Source organism: Epargyreus clarus, unplaced genomic scaffold, assembly GCF_041222505.1.
Source record: "Epargyreus clarus isolate Ecla_fem2 unplaced genomic scaffold, WU_Ecla_fem_2.2 ptg000029l, whole genome shotgun sequence".
NCBI classification, from domain to species: Eukaryota; Metazoa; Arthropoda; class Insecta; order Lepidoptera; family Hesperiidae; genus Epargyreus; species Epargyreus clarus.
Window position 1 is genome coordinate 10556778 of NW_027332235.1, and position 16910 is coordinate 10573687.

Below are 16910 nucleotides of genomic sequence, written 5' to 3' on the forward strand. Positions count from 1 at the left end.
CTGACTGCAAATACAAGCGTAGGTAGTACCTGTAGGCGTCTACGCAATCTGGCGTTGTTATCTTATTTTTTTAATATTCATGAAAACTAAGCTGAAGTAAGCAGCGGCATAACGGGGATTTGCGATTTGGCCGATAAATGAAATCTGCCACTCCCTATGTAGTTATACTTATATCGGCAAAAATGTCATTATGGATAGTCTCTGGAGTCGACAAAAAGTCCTATTAATATTTTTTGCCTCTCAGGGTTTCAAGTTGAATTTGAATTGAAGGGTTTCAAGTTGAATTTGTTTGATTTGAATTGATAGACAAGAAAGGTGTGGAGACGCGTCCGAAGTAGAACCATGAGGGGTTCTACCACTTTTATATCTCACAGGTCACAGAATAGCATAGACTGAGGATGAGAAAACAAACAAATCTTTAGGATCCACCTAAATAAAGATAGCTACGCCAATGTCTTCATTAACAAAGCGACGATACTAATAATTGTTATAATGACAATAAATACAATAGACATTTGAAAAGTAATATAACGAGTTACGTCGCTAAATTTATTTCGATAATTTCTTCTTTAAAACTCTGTAACAGTTTGCGTTGTACTTATATGTATTAAAATAGAAGAAAAAATATACAAATTTAATGAACACCTCTTTTTATTTTGATTACAGAGCAACCTATAAAATATCTTTAGAACAAGTTTATTAATTAACCTCTAGTGTGAAAACAATGTCACGGTATTTATCTACATATAACTGGTGTGCGTGAATGGTTATGTGTGTATGTACAGCCTCTGTAAGATCATTTTATAATCTGACGGGCAAATAAACATGCGGTCCACCTGATGTCAAGTGGCAAGTGGCCTCTGCCGCCCATGGACATTTATATAATCATCCTTCGATAAGATTAGACTCTTACCTAAAAAGTGTAGCATAAACGTTGCTATTCCTGAGGAATGAATTGAAACGCCTCGGATAACATATACCATGCCATACTCTTCAAACCACAACTCAGCAACGCTTAACACTGTTATTATAAAGAAGAAATAGGTGTTTTAAGCTTTATTTCTGTCTTATAACAGCAGTGTTAGGCGCTGCTGTGTTTTGAAGGGTGTGGTAAGGGAGACGTACTTTTCCCAGGCGTTCTAGCTTAGTCTAGCGGCGCATCTGTGGTCGACTTCAGGTAGGAATATCTAATCCTATCTGGGGTTGATTACAGGTGTCCATCAGCGGTAGTAGCCACTTACCATCAGATGGACTGCATGCTCGTCTTCTATTCCTATATTATAAGAAAAAAAAGGTGTGGCGGTGGTGCCTCCCGAGTTGAACCACAAGGGGTTCCGAAAAGATTTTTTATAAAATCAACTGTACCGCACAAGTGGCGCCGTACCTACTTTTGAATGTGATATGATAAACAGCCTGTCATTAATTTATGGATAGATGTTACGTATTTACATAGCTATTTATAAGATATCGAAAAGGGATTAGAGTCTTTAACGTTTAAGCTGATACTTTTCAAAAGTCAGATCACGAATTAAGCTGTTTTCATTTCAGCCGTTTGGGACAACCGAGATTGTAATAATTCGTACTTGTGTTACCATTATACAGAATAACACAAAGTACTTAAATACAGGTTCGTAGGCATAATTACGTACATATCAACATACATTACATTCTACGACGCGAATACATAAGGGCTTATTTTATTTTATGTGATGTCGTGAAAGGTGGATAGACTAAAGTTCGACTAGGGAAATGCCACCGCCACACATATTTTTATCGTGAACTATTTCCTGGTTTCAGTACTAGGCTAGCAGTGATAGCCTAGTGGTTAAGAAACGCGGCCTCTCAATCGAGAGATCCGAGGTTCAAATCCCAGGCACGCACCTCTGATTTCCAAATTTATGTGCGTTTTAGAAATTAATTATCACTTGCTCAAACGGTGAAGGAAAACATCGGGAGGAAACCTGCATACCTGAGAGATTTATATAAAAAAAAAAAAACTTAAAGGTATGTGAAGTCTACCAATACGCACTTGGCCAGCGCAGTGGACTATGGCCTAATCCTTCTCACTCTAAGAGGAGACCCGTGCCCAGCAATGGGACAGCAATGGGTTGATAATAATGATGATGATGAGTAGAAGGGTTATGTGGATTGACTTATGTACATGAGGTCTTGAGTCCATGAGGGTCCCCTCATCTCAGTGTGTCCTCAGTGGGAGTGATGGGTTTCAGATAGAGCTCCTGTTCTGTAAGAAGTCGAATACAGATACCATCATTTGTTACTTCAATCAAATTAGAATTCATAAAGAAATCTTAGAAATTAAGTTATTTTAAGATACAAACACTGCAATAAATTGATTCTATTTAAGTATTAAAAGGGATTTATTAATTCGTTAGATGATGTGAACAAGCGCTAAGGCTGTAGTGGATAGTGGAAACCTGGGTGTCGCATAATAATATCGTATAACATTACGCGACAAAGCGACTTTTCTGCCTACATACTCGTAGGTACAATAGTTTCATGTTACTTTGTAAACGGGTTGCTTTAACAATGGACATATGCCGGTTTATTACGTAGATTCCGGGTTAGATGTCCAGCTTAGCATAGAGTATTATTATATACATGTTCAGCTTAGTAATATACAAGAGTAATTGGACTTACCTATATGGTTGAAAAAGTACGCTTGCAGCAACACCACTGCATTTAAGTCTGTTTCTAAATTTCTACTTTACAGCAGCAGTGTAGCGAAGTAGGTATCTCCTGTATTTTAGTTTTATGAGTCTAACAATTAAAGTACATAATGCATTCACTTTTCGAGACATTCCAACTTACATAAAAAACTTTGAAGTTTGAACCCGTTGTAATTCGTCTTTGGCAGCATCACCATCACACCTGCGCTATGTCCTGGTTTAAAGGGTGTGGTAAGCAGGTGCAGGTGGATTGCATGGTAGTCTGCTACATCTATATTATAAAAATAAACTTATTCTTAAAAGTTGGAATACATCTGAGACCTACTTCAATATAACTTATCTTTATTATTTAAGTCGGTTACAGAAATGTCTATTCAGGGTAGTGACCACTCACGAATCACAATAAAGTGGACAGCAGGCTAATTTGAAATAATGTAATTTAAATGTTACTTATCTATGTTTGAATTATTTAGTAAATATGTCATCTTCATCGTCAAAACAAACATTACTTTGATTAGAAGTTTTTAAGGAAATAAGTAAAGAACTATATAATTAAGGCCACATTTACGTAAGCTTAAGTAAGAGCGTGAAAATGTTATAAAAAAATTCTTTTCACGAAGACTAAGTACTCTTTTGACGAGGAATGTAGAACGGTTAAATGGAACGCCACTTGACCTAGCGGTCTTGCTTGTGACTCTAGAGACGTATGGAAAATGTTGACGGAGGTGAGGTTTTAATTAATATTTTTCTTGCAAACTTCCGTCTTCGTGGAAAGCCTATTCTTAAACTACTTCCCAGAAAAGCCAAGTTTCATTAACTTAAGTACCTTTATTTGGTAAATAAGATACAGTAAGATAATATACTTACGTAATTCGTGATTAGTACATTTTTTCGACAGGCTTAAAGCCATACAGAATAGGATTTAGCAGGAAAATGATTTAAGCTAATTAAGTGCAGACAGTCGGAAATATAAATCTGTAACGAATCCGAATATACATACGTAGTGTCTGAAACTTCGATTTTCGTGCAAATTGCTAACGCTACTTTCTGCTGTTAACAATTCATCATTCATCTACGTACCTTTTAGGTACTTCTTCGAAGGGTGTTGCAAGCAATATAACAAAAGTAGGTACACTATTCGTCCTTAGTCCTCGGGGGTATATGTGACTGACATTTAAATGAAGTTAAGTAAACTTATCCTACGATTTAGGGTTTACACAAATAGTCACGAAGACATATTTTAAAAATGCAAACTGGTAATCCTAAATAAAAATATTTGAACACTGAAAGTAAAATAATCACCCGATTAGCTCAGGTTAATTAAGGCCAATGGAACCGTGGATCGACAATGGAAATTATCATTACATTCATCAGCCACCGCGAATGGTTCGTTATATTAGTGATTTTATTTAGTTCCCAAACTCCTTTGTTACGATAATGCGATCTAGACTTTCTCCAGCTAAATTATAGTTGTCTCGTCGCGAGCGAATTTATAGCTTCCGCTAAGTAGCTTTTTTACAATATAGACGTAGCAAGCGAACTTGCAATTTTATGGAAGTGGCTACTGCAGCCCATGGACATTTGTAATCAACCTCTGATAAGATTAAATTCCTACCTGAAATCGACCACAGGTGCCTCCCCTACCACAACCATTAGACCAGAACACAGCAGCGCTTAACATTGCTGTCATTAGGCAGAAATGGGCCTTCCGTTGGATTCGAACCACATTAACAGAACATAATTCTATATTCATCATTTAGCTTTCTGGCTGGACGGGGATCGAACCCAGAAACCACTGTGAATGGTGACCGCTTGCCACGCTTGTTCTCAATTATAATAATTATGTTCTACTTATACTTGTCTATAGTAGTTTATCTATCTTGTAGTTTTATAACATGGAAAAGATTTCAAACAAGTGGAGTTTATTATATAAAACATACGCTGCATCTTTAAACTCATTTTGGTACAGTCAGACACATACCTAAACGGTGAATTTGTCAAAACGAAAGTTAATGGCTTTCATGCTGTTACAAGTTGTACCGAGAATTATTGCTATGTACTCGAAAAAGGACGATAGTGGGCTAGTGGCTTTAGAAAGTGGTTCGAAAGCTACATTTTGTAGGAACTTGGAACTGTCGATACGCTAATAAAATGATTTATTTGGTGGTTCCAAGGTTTACAAGACTTTCAACTTGTATTACAGTTACTAAATGAAATTGCACTATCTTATTTTTAAATTTCATTACTCGATGTGTGAGTTGCTAGCTCAGTATACATAATAAAAACAGTGTTTATTTTTCTAGTTTTTTTATGTGTATACGGGCTATTTTGTGACAATGAGGAGAAAACATCCTAATTATGCCAATGGTGCGATAAACTTATTTCCTTTTTGCAATTTTCTTACAATATCATGAAATTCAAACATTAATTACAAGCTCTTTTGTATCACTTGACTTTAAGTTATTTTCGATTTTTGAAGGCATAAAATATATAACGTGATTTTGAAGACTACTTTACTTAAATATGCGCCAGAAGTTTTAAAGATAAAAATATAGGAATGATAAAAAAATTAAAAATCTTATTAAGAAGAAATCTTTATTCCGTTTTCAAAATTACCTAATTCAACTCTTCGATATGATTCCCTTAACATTTACATACAAGCATTACATTTTCAAAAACACAAAAATATTTATAATTTCCTACTGTTTTCCAACAACAATTATTTGGAAATTTAAAAAATACGGTTTTATTTGCAATTGGATTATATTTATAAATTAAATCATTTATAAAAAAAAAAACTTTTCTATTCCATACAATATTGTTTATCATTATGTTATTTTAATACTATATTTCATCGGTAAAAATACTTCAAGATAAGTATTTTGTTATTTATATTATAATTGAAATTGGAAAACAGTGTCCATAGATAAAATAAACATCGATACATTACCAAAAATACACGATATTTATTATTTTATTTATTTTTGGAAATTCGTTGTGCAGGTTTTAGAGAATACCATAAACAAAATTTCGAACAACTCAAACAAAGAGAATAAATACTTAAAAGAATCAGTTCTTTCCGAAATACTATCAATTTAACCTATACAAATAATAAATATGAGTAATTGGAGAAAAAACGTCTCTTATCGATAGAAATGATTACAATTTACAAACACTAGTTTACATTTATAACGAAAACATATTTTGAGCCTGTTAAGAGTATGTCGCACCTTTAGAATAACAATGATCGAAATACAAAAAACAAATGCCGTAGTTTCAATGTCCGTTTGAAAAATCGACAACACGCGATTCCAATACAATTTTCTCGAATGTATGATATTTTTGCACTATCATTATAATTCTAAAGGTGCGATCTATACAAAAGTAATTAATGAAGCCCCAGTTTATACAGTACATTCAATTTTCATATTAATTAAGAAGCAAACATGCATAGAAACTATCTTGTGATGAGTTTAATATGTGTTGCTACCCTTCAAGTATATCTACGAGTACGTCTCATTTGCAACTTACCTTATGTATAGTACAAGTTAAATAAATTCCTAAAACAAACTGGTGTTATATTTATATTATGGTATCACATCAGTCAAATATAACGATACTGTTCGATCTAATGTGTTACAAATCATTGCAGTCAGATTAGAGTTGCTAATGTGAAAAATGATCACTTATCAAAATCTATTTCTTTAGTACGTTCATTTTCATATATGCAAAAGTTAAGACATGGTTCTATTAACATCGGTGATCGACGATCTACGCCCGTTATTACAAATCAATCTATCCATTCTACCTACCAAAGATCAAAATCTGGCAACGTCTAGTAAGAAGAAATTGTTAAATGGCGATCTTTAGTAGGCAAAACATTGGATAGATTGAATATTAATAACGGGCGTCGCAGTTGCTTTTGGACTATCAACGTGCACCTTTAATGCACCTTTAATGCATTTGCTAATATTCGCGTCTTCGATACTGCGACAGAACAACGCCAAAACGTGATGCGACATCGATACATTCACCAAAACGCGAATCGCCAACGCTAAAACTTACTAATCTGGAAGGCATTCGTTTAGTAAAAACTTTAAACTCTACTCACTTTATCAAGTTACCATTGGGGCCCACAGATATACAAAAACTTTTAATTAATAGCAGCACATTGTTTCGGTTAGAAAGTTGAAAAAAAGATACCAACAGTAATTCAAAAATACAAATAAGACTTACGCTAGGTATTAATAGAAATCGCTTTATCATACATTAATACATACATTACTTACTTAAAACTAAAAAAGGTAAACTATAGGCAAACATGTTCAATCGTACAGTCTTAATTTCAAACATTTTCCTAATAAAAAAAACCGACAACGTCAATAGAATTTTATTTTTTGTTTCTTTCCAAAAAAAAAAAAATTTTGTAAATAATTTTTGGACTACGTACGGTTATATAATAATTAGAAATTAGCAACTGACCTTTCAGATATCTAAATATTTCGTCTATTCTAATATAAATCTAATCTGAATACAAATATTACCTATAAATATATCTATCAGTTAGTTATACAGAACTAAGTGGTTTTTTAAAAGAGAAAAATTCAAAAGTTATTTTTTTTAAAAGGTTAATATGGCAGTGTATTTAACAGTAAACTTAAATAGGTATATTTTGGGTTCATTTTAAGTTACATTAAAATGATAAACGTAACCAGGATGGCACCATCGTCACACCGATTTTAGACATATAATAGGTAAGGCAGGGATAAATGAGACGTTCCAAGTTAGTACTAAGGAATAATAACTAATTCTGGTAGAACTTTTATCCTATATAGGATTGGTTAAAATATTCATAGGCGGCAGTGAACACTATAAATGTAAATGTACTCAATGTAACCACAAAACATTTCTATAAATTTAAATAATTGGTATAGTTCGCGTAAAACTGCTAGTCCACTCTGAATATAGAAATGAATCGCGTCGCCATAGCAAATTGTATGACTACACCTGCTAGCAACAACTTCAAAACGGACTAGCAGTTTGGCGCGCGTATGTCTTTCAACTATACAATTCTTTCCACTACTGCGCACTGGTTGAAAAATGAACCCAAAACATATGGAATCTTAAAATAGAAAGTTTATATCACTAAACATAATAAGCGTAATGATCCTATTAAAATAAATTGAAATACAAATAAAAATATATCTAAAATAAGAGTTCCTAACAAAAAAACCTCAAAAGACGTCTTCGGCGTACATAGTTTAGAAAAAGAGAATATTTTATACATAATAAAGTTTAAAAAATGTCGTATTCTATATTTTTACAGATTAAAAACATCTTCAACATGAATTTGACGATTTTGTAAAAATATTGTAAAAAAAAATTTAGGTAAAAAGTATTTATATTAACGAGAATTAAAAAAAACATTATAAGAAAATTTTGGGTAATATTATCAGTCACGTATTTTTTTAATTAACACATATATTGCGTTTATACAAAAAAAAAGGGAAATAAGTGTAAATCAATTGCCAACCGTTACTGAGTCAAGTTATAATAATTTAAAACTTAAAAAGTATGGCGGCTTAGGATTTGCAAGGGAGTGATATTCTAAAAGCATTTAGAGAACTAGGGATGTTTCGAACATTTTGTCGCACTGCTGACCAGGGCTCTTGTCACAGTGGGAGTATTAAAAACAAATCACCAATTCGAATCTCCATTGATTCGAATCATTTTTAAAATGTTAGTATACACGTCTATGATATAAAAAAAAACGCATTTATAATTTTTTATATTCACAAACAGTCTGGAAGATGTCATTGATTAGCCATAAGACCGACCTGTGTATTATTTATTCATAAAATTCAACTGGAAGTGTCCAATAACTATAACTATTACATAAATGTAGAGAAACAAGTGTGTATACTAAATCCAAAGGCAAATTTAAAACAGTTAGGAAACCATATTGTTTTGTTTAATTTTTAAAAACAATTAAGGTCGGCATGTATAGTGTGTGCGAAACTGCTAGTCCGCTCTGAATCATAGAAATGAGTCTCGTCGCCAAAACAAATTGTATGACTACACCTGCTCGCAACAACTTCAGAGTGGACTAGCGGTTTGGCGCGGTCTATACATAGCGCCGACATTCATTGAGGTACACAAAATAAAGAATATACTTACAAGTGAATAATTTGCTACCCCTTTTTATGAAGTTAATTAAAAAATAATATCAGTTGTAGCTTGCTGTTTGTGCTTACTGTTTTGTAATCTTAAAGCAATAACATAATTATTGATTATCGAATTAAAAAGATTATTAATAATTTTAAAACATCATCCCCAGTTCTAAGAGCCATTTGCCTAATTGACGTTATAAAAATCCCTTGACAAAAACAATTGTGAGACAAAAAGTTGATGATAAATATTATCATAAAAAATGACTAATTTCCTTAAAAACATAATTATATCCAGTCATCAGATTCTTCCGTTTCAATATATAACCGTAGCACATTGCAGCTTTTAGCAACTAATGCCATCTACACTCAGAACAGAGCATCGAAATTGTGTTAAGTAAAGTATATTTTTAAAAGGACCGTCATACATTTGCAAAAAACTTCTTTTATATAACATTACTTTTTAAATATGCTTTAAGTCACGAATGTTGTATAGATATTAACGAGGCTCACAAACATAATATTTTATTAAAAGCTTGATCAATATTATCAGTCGCGTAATAATCGTTATGAACTTCATACATAAAGTACAAAATCATTCGCAAAAAAATTTGACTATATGAAGTCTCGTTAAGTTTATATTCTTTATCCCAAAACATAACGTTCATATATCATAAATGACCCATTAAGACTGTAACTCAACAGAATTGCAATCAATTAATAAGGATTATAATTTCAAAAGAATTTGCACTAACTTCAACAATATCCTCTTAACAATCCAAAGTAATTTCACCTAAATTTGATCTATCAAATTGTATATCAAAAAATTTAAATTCACGACTAATAGGTACTTATAGAAAGCGATAAACGATCAACGTTTATTCATAAACCTACTTAAATATCCCGTCAAACATTGCTATACATACCACTCCACTCTATCAACAAGAATTTGATACAAAAATTCATCTACTTAACACATTATATATTCACATTGGATGTTAACCGAAATGTGAGTTTTTGAATATATTCAGCTGTCATTCAATATTCTTAACGACATACGGACGAAAATTCGTCATATTCATCTCGAGACGAGGTTATGACGAAACGTGGCAAGACAGTTTCGTCCAAATGATGTGTAAAAAAAATATTTAGAAGGAAAATAATGCGTTATTTTTATATAATAAAAGCAGTAAGCGGATATCGAGGCCGCCTGATAACACTGGCTACTGCAGCTAAGTCAAAATATACAAATAATGTGAAGGCAAAAGACTAATTTGGAATGCCTTATCCCCTTCAACCCTTCTTTGTCTTGCCACGTCTAACCATAAACTTATTAGATCTTCTAGTTTATAGAATAATCTTATTAAGAAATTATATAGACACTTGTACGGTACAATTCTCTCCCATTATTTTATGTTATGTCCAAATTAGAAGTTATCGAATTACACAGCAAATCCTTTGCATAACTTTGAATGTCCACTTCACATTATGTCTAGCACTGTAATGTTTGTCTCTTTCGTCATTCTTGTATCGTCGTACGCTCGCGAATGTTTCGTCCGACTTTCGTACTGGTTTCGTCCAACACTGGTTTATATTTCGTCGTCTTTATAACGTATCAACATGTGTCTATAACTGCGTATTTCTCGTCTGACGTTTAAGCTTACGACGAAAATTTATATTTCGTCCATTTCTCTTCATATTGACTCCAGTTACAAGACTTGAGCTCTATATAACTTTACAACTAATATAATCAATATCATAAAATGTATTTAAATATTAAATTTATTTAACACAAATGTGAAAATATTATTTTAATCAAAAAAAGCTATATTACAACCTACTAGTGAATAAATCATATAATATAGAATCAGGTGTTTAGTTAAGTTATATATGTACTATGCATTGAATTAGTTATTCATTGGATGACTTTTACGTGCCAGACACAAGTATATTTGTTATTGTACACAATTAATTTTATTTTAGTTGAATTTAAACAAAATAATACATAAAATCTAAAGTCATATTAGAGCTCAAGTCTTGTTATGGGGTATTGTCATGTGGTCGATAAGTTTGGTCGGGTGGCTCTGCCAGGCATGTAGCTACGTAGGATCAACCTGGATGGTGATTTTTCCTAAAACAAAAAGAGACAACTTAATCTATATTCGGGGATGTTTAATAAAATAGTAGTGATAAACGCAAATGTACAATCTCATACGCATCTCAGAGATTGTAATTATTTGGCGATTACTTTTTCGTCTACATACATAACATTTATTCTCTTTTTTTTTTGTTTACTCTATTCTTTTGTTTTTACGGACTATTAGCTAATTGCTTTATCCCAGAAGGTTTACACTGGCTATTCTTTTTCTTTATAATATAGGAGTAACAAACGAGCATGCAGTCCACCTGATGGAAAGTGGCCACTGCCGCCCATGGACATTTGTAATCAACTCCAGATAGGATTATTCCTACCTGAGGTCGGCCACAGATGCGCCGCTACCTCTGAGGACTAAGCTGGAACGCCTCCGAAAAGTCTGTCTTCCTTACCACACCCTTCAAACCGGAACACAGCAGCGCCTAACACTGCTGTTATTAGGTAGAAATAGGTGTAGCGGTGGTGCCGCCGGAGTCGAACCGCAAAGGGTTCTACCACCTTTAAATCGGATCGTATTTATTCGTAACAAAACGATAAAGTGTCATACAGCGCGTCAGTCGGGCGGGCAGCTCTGCACGAAGGAGGCCGGGAAGAGCCCGGTGCGGCCGGTGCGCTGCAGCGTGCCCTTGTACCAGCCGTCGCCGCGCTTGCGAGACACCACCACGATGTCGTCCACGCGCAGCTCCAGCTCGTACTCAGAGTTCGGCGGGTACGGCGCTATGCAGCGGTATCTGGGGGTACACCATCATTATATTTATGGATATTAAAAAAAATTGCATTCTACACTCACAGCCCCACATTAAGATTCCCTAGGGGTGTCATGGGGCATTGGACACACACAAAGACAAACACTAACACCTAAAATAGAAATTAAAATTTTGACATTTATTTGACCGGGGATCGAACCCTACACCGTCTAAGCGTCAGACCGGTTTGATAACCATTGCGCCAAGGGTTTGGTCAAAGACATTCAAGATTGATTGGCGAAAATGACAAACTACAATTAAGTAGTCAATGAATAACGATTTGTCAAAATAGGATGATTTCCGTATTTCCAGTAAATTCTTGTAAGTAATTTAAAAATAACAATTAGAAAGACCGCTAACTTCTACATAGACCTCATAACCAACTCGATGAAATAAATATTCCCATAATTTGCGGAGACAACGATAATTCAACTGTCCTGTAAAATAACAAGTGAATCAACTTACTTCTCTTTAACGGGTTGCGAGTGGTGTCTGTCCCGGCGCGCTGCAGTCACGTCCAGCGACTGCGATTTGCGATGCTGACCTTGCCACGGACCCTCATTGCTCGACCTACGGACATACATTATGCTTTTTCACACGCTTTATATTAGCTTCACTTGTATCTTTGTCAGTGAGTAACTCCGTTTTTCAGTAGAAAGAGATCAACATACATCCCAACATTATCTTACCCTGCATGTATGAAAGAAAGAAATATAATACCGAAAGCTTTTTAGTTGATTTTATCATAAAAGCGTGTTTTTTTAGTTTTTTTTTTTTTTAACTTTATTTATTTATTATATATAAGAGTAGCAGACGAGCATGCAATCCACCTGATGGTGAGTGGCTACAACTGCCCATAGACATCTGCAATGTTCTTTTTTTTATAATATAGGAGTAGCGAACGAGCATGCAGTTCACTTGATGGTAAGCTACTGCCGCCAATGGACATCTGCAATCAATCCCAAATAAGATTAGATTCCTACCTGAAGTCGGCTACAGATGCGCCGCAACCCCTGACGACTAAGTCGAAACGCCTCGCAAAAGTATCTTTCCTTTACCACACCCTTCAAACCAGAACACAGCAGCGCTTAACACTGATGTTATGAGGCTAAAATAGGTGTAACGGTAGTGCCATCGAAGTCAAACCACAACGGGGTTCTACCACCTTCAAGTCTCCCTAGATATAACTGTTACACGGTATGCTTTTTACTTTCGGATAGTAGAAAAACAAGCAAATACGAACAAGTATGAACACTTACCGTCACATAATACCGACAGGATCAAACATTATTCCTTGTTCAGTAAATAAACTTTGATTTGATAAAATTTTAGGTTACTTAATTATTTTTTTAAATAATCAGATATTTTATTTATTAAAGGCATAAAGCAATAACATATTTGCAAGCAACGCACGGGAACCAAGCTATTATTACGAAAGCTGTAAAATAATACAAAACATAGTAACTAAATAATTATGGTCATATAAATGGACAAACTGCACTATAAAAATTAAAGTAACACGATTTAAAATCTACTACTGTGTATAAGCTTTGTTAGAACCTTATAAAAGTATTACGATTACTTAAATTGTGTCACTTTAATTATGAAACCTTAATATGGAAAGTAATCCAAATCGACAGCTTTTCTGTGTCTTGCTCAAAGAATAAACAGAAATACAGTCATTTTGGATTAAAATCTATACTGAAACATATACAGGACATGCAAGTGATATGTGCGTGGGGGTTCGAACCTGTGGAGGCGGAGGTCGTGCGCGCGGTCCTTGCGGGCCACCTGCCCCGCGTGGGCAACTCCCCCCGCGTGGGCTACTGCCCCCGCGTGAGCAACTCCCCCAGCGTGAGCAACTCCCCCAGCGTGGGTCGGCAGCGCTCGCAACAGCTGCGACGGACACGAGCCCGACCTGCCCCACCGACCGCCATTGTGCGTTGTAGCGTTGTGTTACGATCCGTTTCAAATAGCTTTATTCTTTGTATTTTATATGTTTATTCGAAATATATACCCAATAAACGGTATAATACAAAATGCATGTTGTTATAAGTATTAATTATCAATATTTTAACTCATTATAATTAAGTTGATTTATGAATTTAATGTCACATCGAAAACATCATATTTCTACCAACTTCACTTGTTTAAATTTTTATATAGAGTAGCTTGACTAAGAATTAAACCTGAATTATTAATATCGAACATCAAATACCCGATATCTGCAAGCTTCCAACTGATTAGCTATTTGAAACGGATAACAATTGCAACAACAAAACTAAGCTTTGGACATGGGATTTTTTTACAAATTTTATGCCCGCAACTTTTGTACAATACATTGTACCATAGTACTACGTCATTGTACCGTTTCGTATACACACAACGCTACAGAGGAAACATAGCATGGATACATTCAACGAACATGATTAATATGTGGGGGAAAAGGGTCTATAGTGGAAATACGAGTATGATGCCTTTGCTTTAAATGAAATTTACTATTGCTTTCATGTACAAAATAACCAAATACATTTCTAATTGAAAAAAATGTAAATTATGATATAACATTAGTGAAATATAGACATTTATTGATAGACCAACCAATAGAATGTTGGATCTATGTTAAAATGTCCCAATTAAACTACTCTGGCCCATATCTTTAATAAAATAAAGGTTATTTTGTTTTGTGCTAACATTATTCAAAAGCTTCCAGTGATGTATAACAATAAGAAAAACATTTATTATTATTATTATTAGTTACGACTTATGTAATCAAAACAATAAAAACATATGTAGTTTTAAGCTGCCTCATATTGAGAATGTATTTGGTTACTTCCGACTATTATCAATTTATTGAACCTTATTTAGTAAAACACTCGCATTTTCACTATATTCAACAAACAAATAACACAAAATGGTGCTCAGTTAATTAGGGTTCCAACAACTTTAGGTGTCTGACTATTTGATAACGTAATGCTAATTACATTTGCAATTCCTAGCTATTCGCCTAGTTAAGCAACACTAGGTTTTCAGTAAATTAGTATTTCATAAATCTGATTGTATGTGGCTACTGCCACTCATTGACATCTGTAATCAACCCCAAACAAGTTAAAAATCCTACATGAGATGTGTCTCTCTTCTGTCAATATTAATGTTTACATATACTTTATAAACACTCTTATTTCTTTAATATATTTCTAAACAGTCAAACACCCAAGTTACATATAACATACACAAACATACAAACCCATGCCGTGTATAACGATGCGCACACAAGGCCATGTGAATATTTTATTGATGGATTAAGTACTACTAAACTGTCTATGGGATTTTCTATTTATGGGGTAAATACGATGTAAGACTATGGGGTTTCTACGCCAAAAGGGAACTATATAATGGTATTTAGACCATGTGCAGTTTTTGTAGTAAATACTGGTTTAGTTAAAATATCCCAAACGTTTTTGTTTTAATTAAATGTTTAATTTTTTTATTACATATAATAATTTTTAGTATGAATTATTATGTAAACTACTTTTGTTTTCCGACTGGGTCAGGATATATTTTTTTAGTTTTATTTATTTAGGGATACAGATAAATATTGCGTTTAAAATTGTCTTGCTTCTTTTTCCTATTCCTATTTTTAGACACAAGCTATAATCTAAGATGTTTTTAATTTGGCTTTTTTGGCTTAAATGAAATTCAATTTCTAATCATTTATATAAGAAATCTGTATATTAAGTATATTATATGAAGTATTATCTGTATTACTTGTATTAGGTCGAATTCTATATATAGATTTTTATTCACACTCAATTATTATTATTTTTTAATCTGTATCATAATAATAAAATCAGACATATAATGTATTTTCTTCACTACCTGTGTCATACTAAATACATTTTTTTTTTAATTGATTTTTAAAGATTTATTTCAATTCTTATTTTTCTTCGATATTTTATTCAGTGTTTTAACTGTTTTATTTTGATTTTTTTCTTCAATTTTGAACCAATTCCCCAACAGCAAGAGTACCTATACATTTTTTCCAACTTCCCTAACTTTTTATAGTTTTCCTATTATCATCCCTCGCTCCCTATGATCCCCACCTGACGTGCACGGGGTGGTGGTGCTGCAGCGAGGGCCCCGGGCCGTCCTCGAACACGGGGTTGTCCATGCTGTACGCGGGCGGAGGTGATTTGCACTTCTTCATTGCCGCGAGCCGCTTCATTAGGCTCACGCCGGTAGATATGGACGATTTCTCCGCTTTCGTCTTCTCCTTTGACTGGAATTTCAATATTTATTTGTAAATTATTTTAACGATTATTTACAATACAATACTATGCGTTTTGTCATGACTGATGTACCAAAATATTACAAGGTAATTTTAATAAGGTTTAATTTTAAAATATTTGACACAAATGTGGTTGAACCCTTTGTTGTTTTACACTCAAAGCACCATCGCGATAGTTATTTGGTGTCTATGTTTTAGTTTGAAGGGTGTGGTAAGGGAGTCGTACTTTTCCGAGGTGTTTTAGCTTAATCCTCAGGATGAGCGGGCATCTGCGGCCGACCTCGGGTAGGAATCTCATCTTATCTGTGGTTTATTACAGATGTTCATAAGATACACTAGCCACTTATCATCAGGCGGATGATCATCTGCTGCACCTATATTATAAAAATGAGCCCTTTGTGGTTCGACTCCAGAAACATCGCCGCAATTCTAATTTCGGATTACATTGCAAAATTAGTCCCCACATCTGTGATCTTATCTCAAATAGGACTCTTATTTGGGGTAAGATTGATTACAGCTATATAGTCCGTGTAAAACTGCTAGTCCGCTCTGAATATAGTCGCCAAATGAATTGCGTCGCCATAGCAAATTGTATGACTACACCTGCTCGCAACAACTTCAGAGCGGACTAGCAGTTTGGTTGATAACTATAACTAATTCGTTTATAATTTATAAAAGGTAACAATATTACTGTTAGCACGAATGTGCACAATGCACAATTTTATGACATTGCTTCAAATGATAACGATTATTTATTTATGGTTACCTTTTCATTTCTTGGCGTACTTTGCTGCGGCTGCACGGCAGAACTCCACGGGTATGTGAGTGGTTGAACTGGAATCATTAAAAAAAATGTTAATTAATAAT

The 16910-nt window shown here is 34.0% G+C and overlaps 1 protein-coding gene across 1 annotated transcript in view; it reads right to left on the bottom strand.

The window, feature by feature from the left end:
* Positions 1-10669: 10669 nt before the first annotated feature.
* The window catches only part of POSH (SH3 domain containing ring finger posh), a 33827-nt gene continuing 27586 nt past the window's right edge, over positions 10670-16910 (bottom strand). The window contains exons 13-18 of the mRNA XM_073089151.1: positions 16810-16877; positions 15859-16034; positions 13506-13673; positions 12221-12325; positions 11557-11740; positions 10670-10985 (exon numbers count right to left, since the gene is read on the bottom strand). Coding sequence (XP_072945252.1) covers positions 11563-11740; positions 12221-12325; positions 13506-13673; positions 15859-16034; positions 16810-16877 — 695 coding nt within the window. The 3' untranslated portion in view covers positions 10670-10985; positions 11557-11562. The remainder of the gene's footprint in view (positions 10986-11556; positions 11741-12220; positions 12326-13505; positions 13674-15858; positions 16035-16809; positions 16878-16910) is intronic.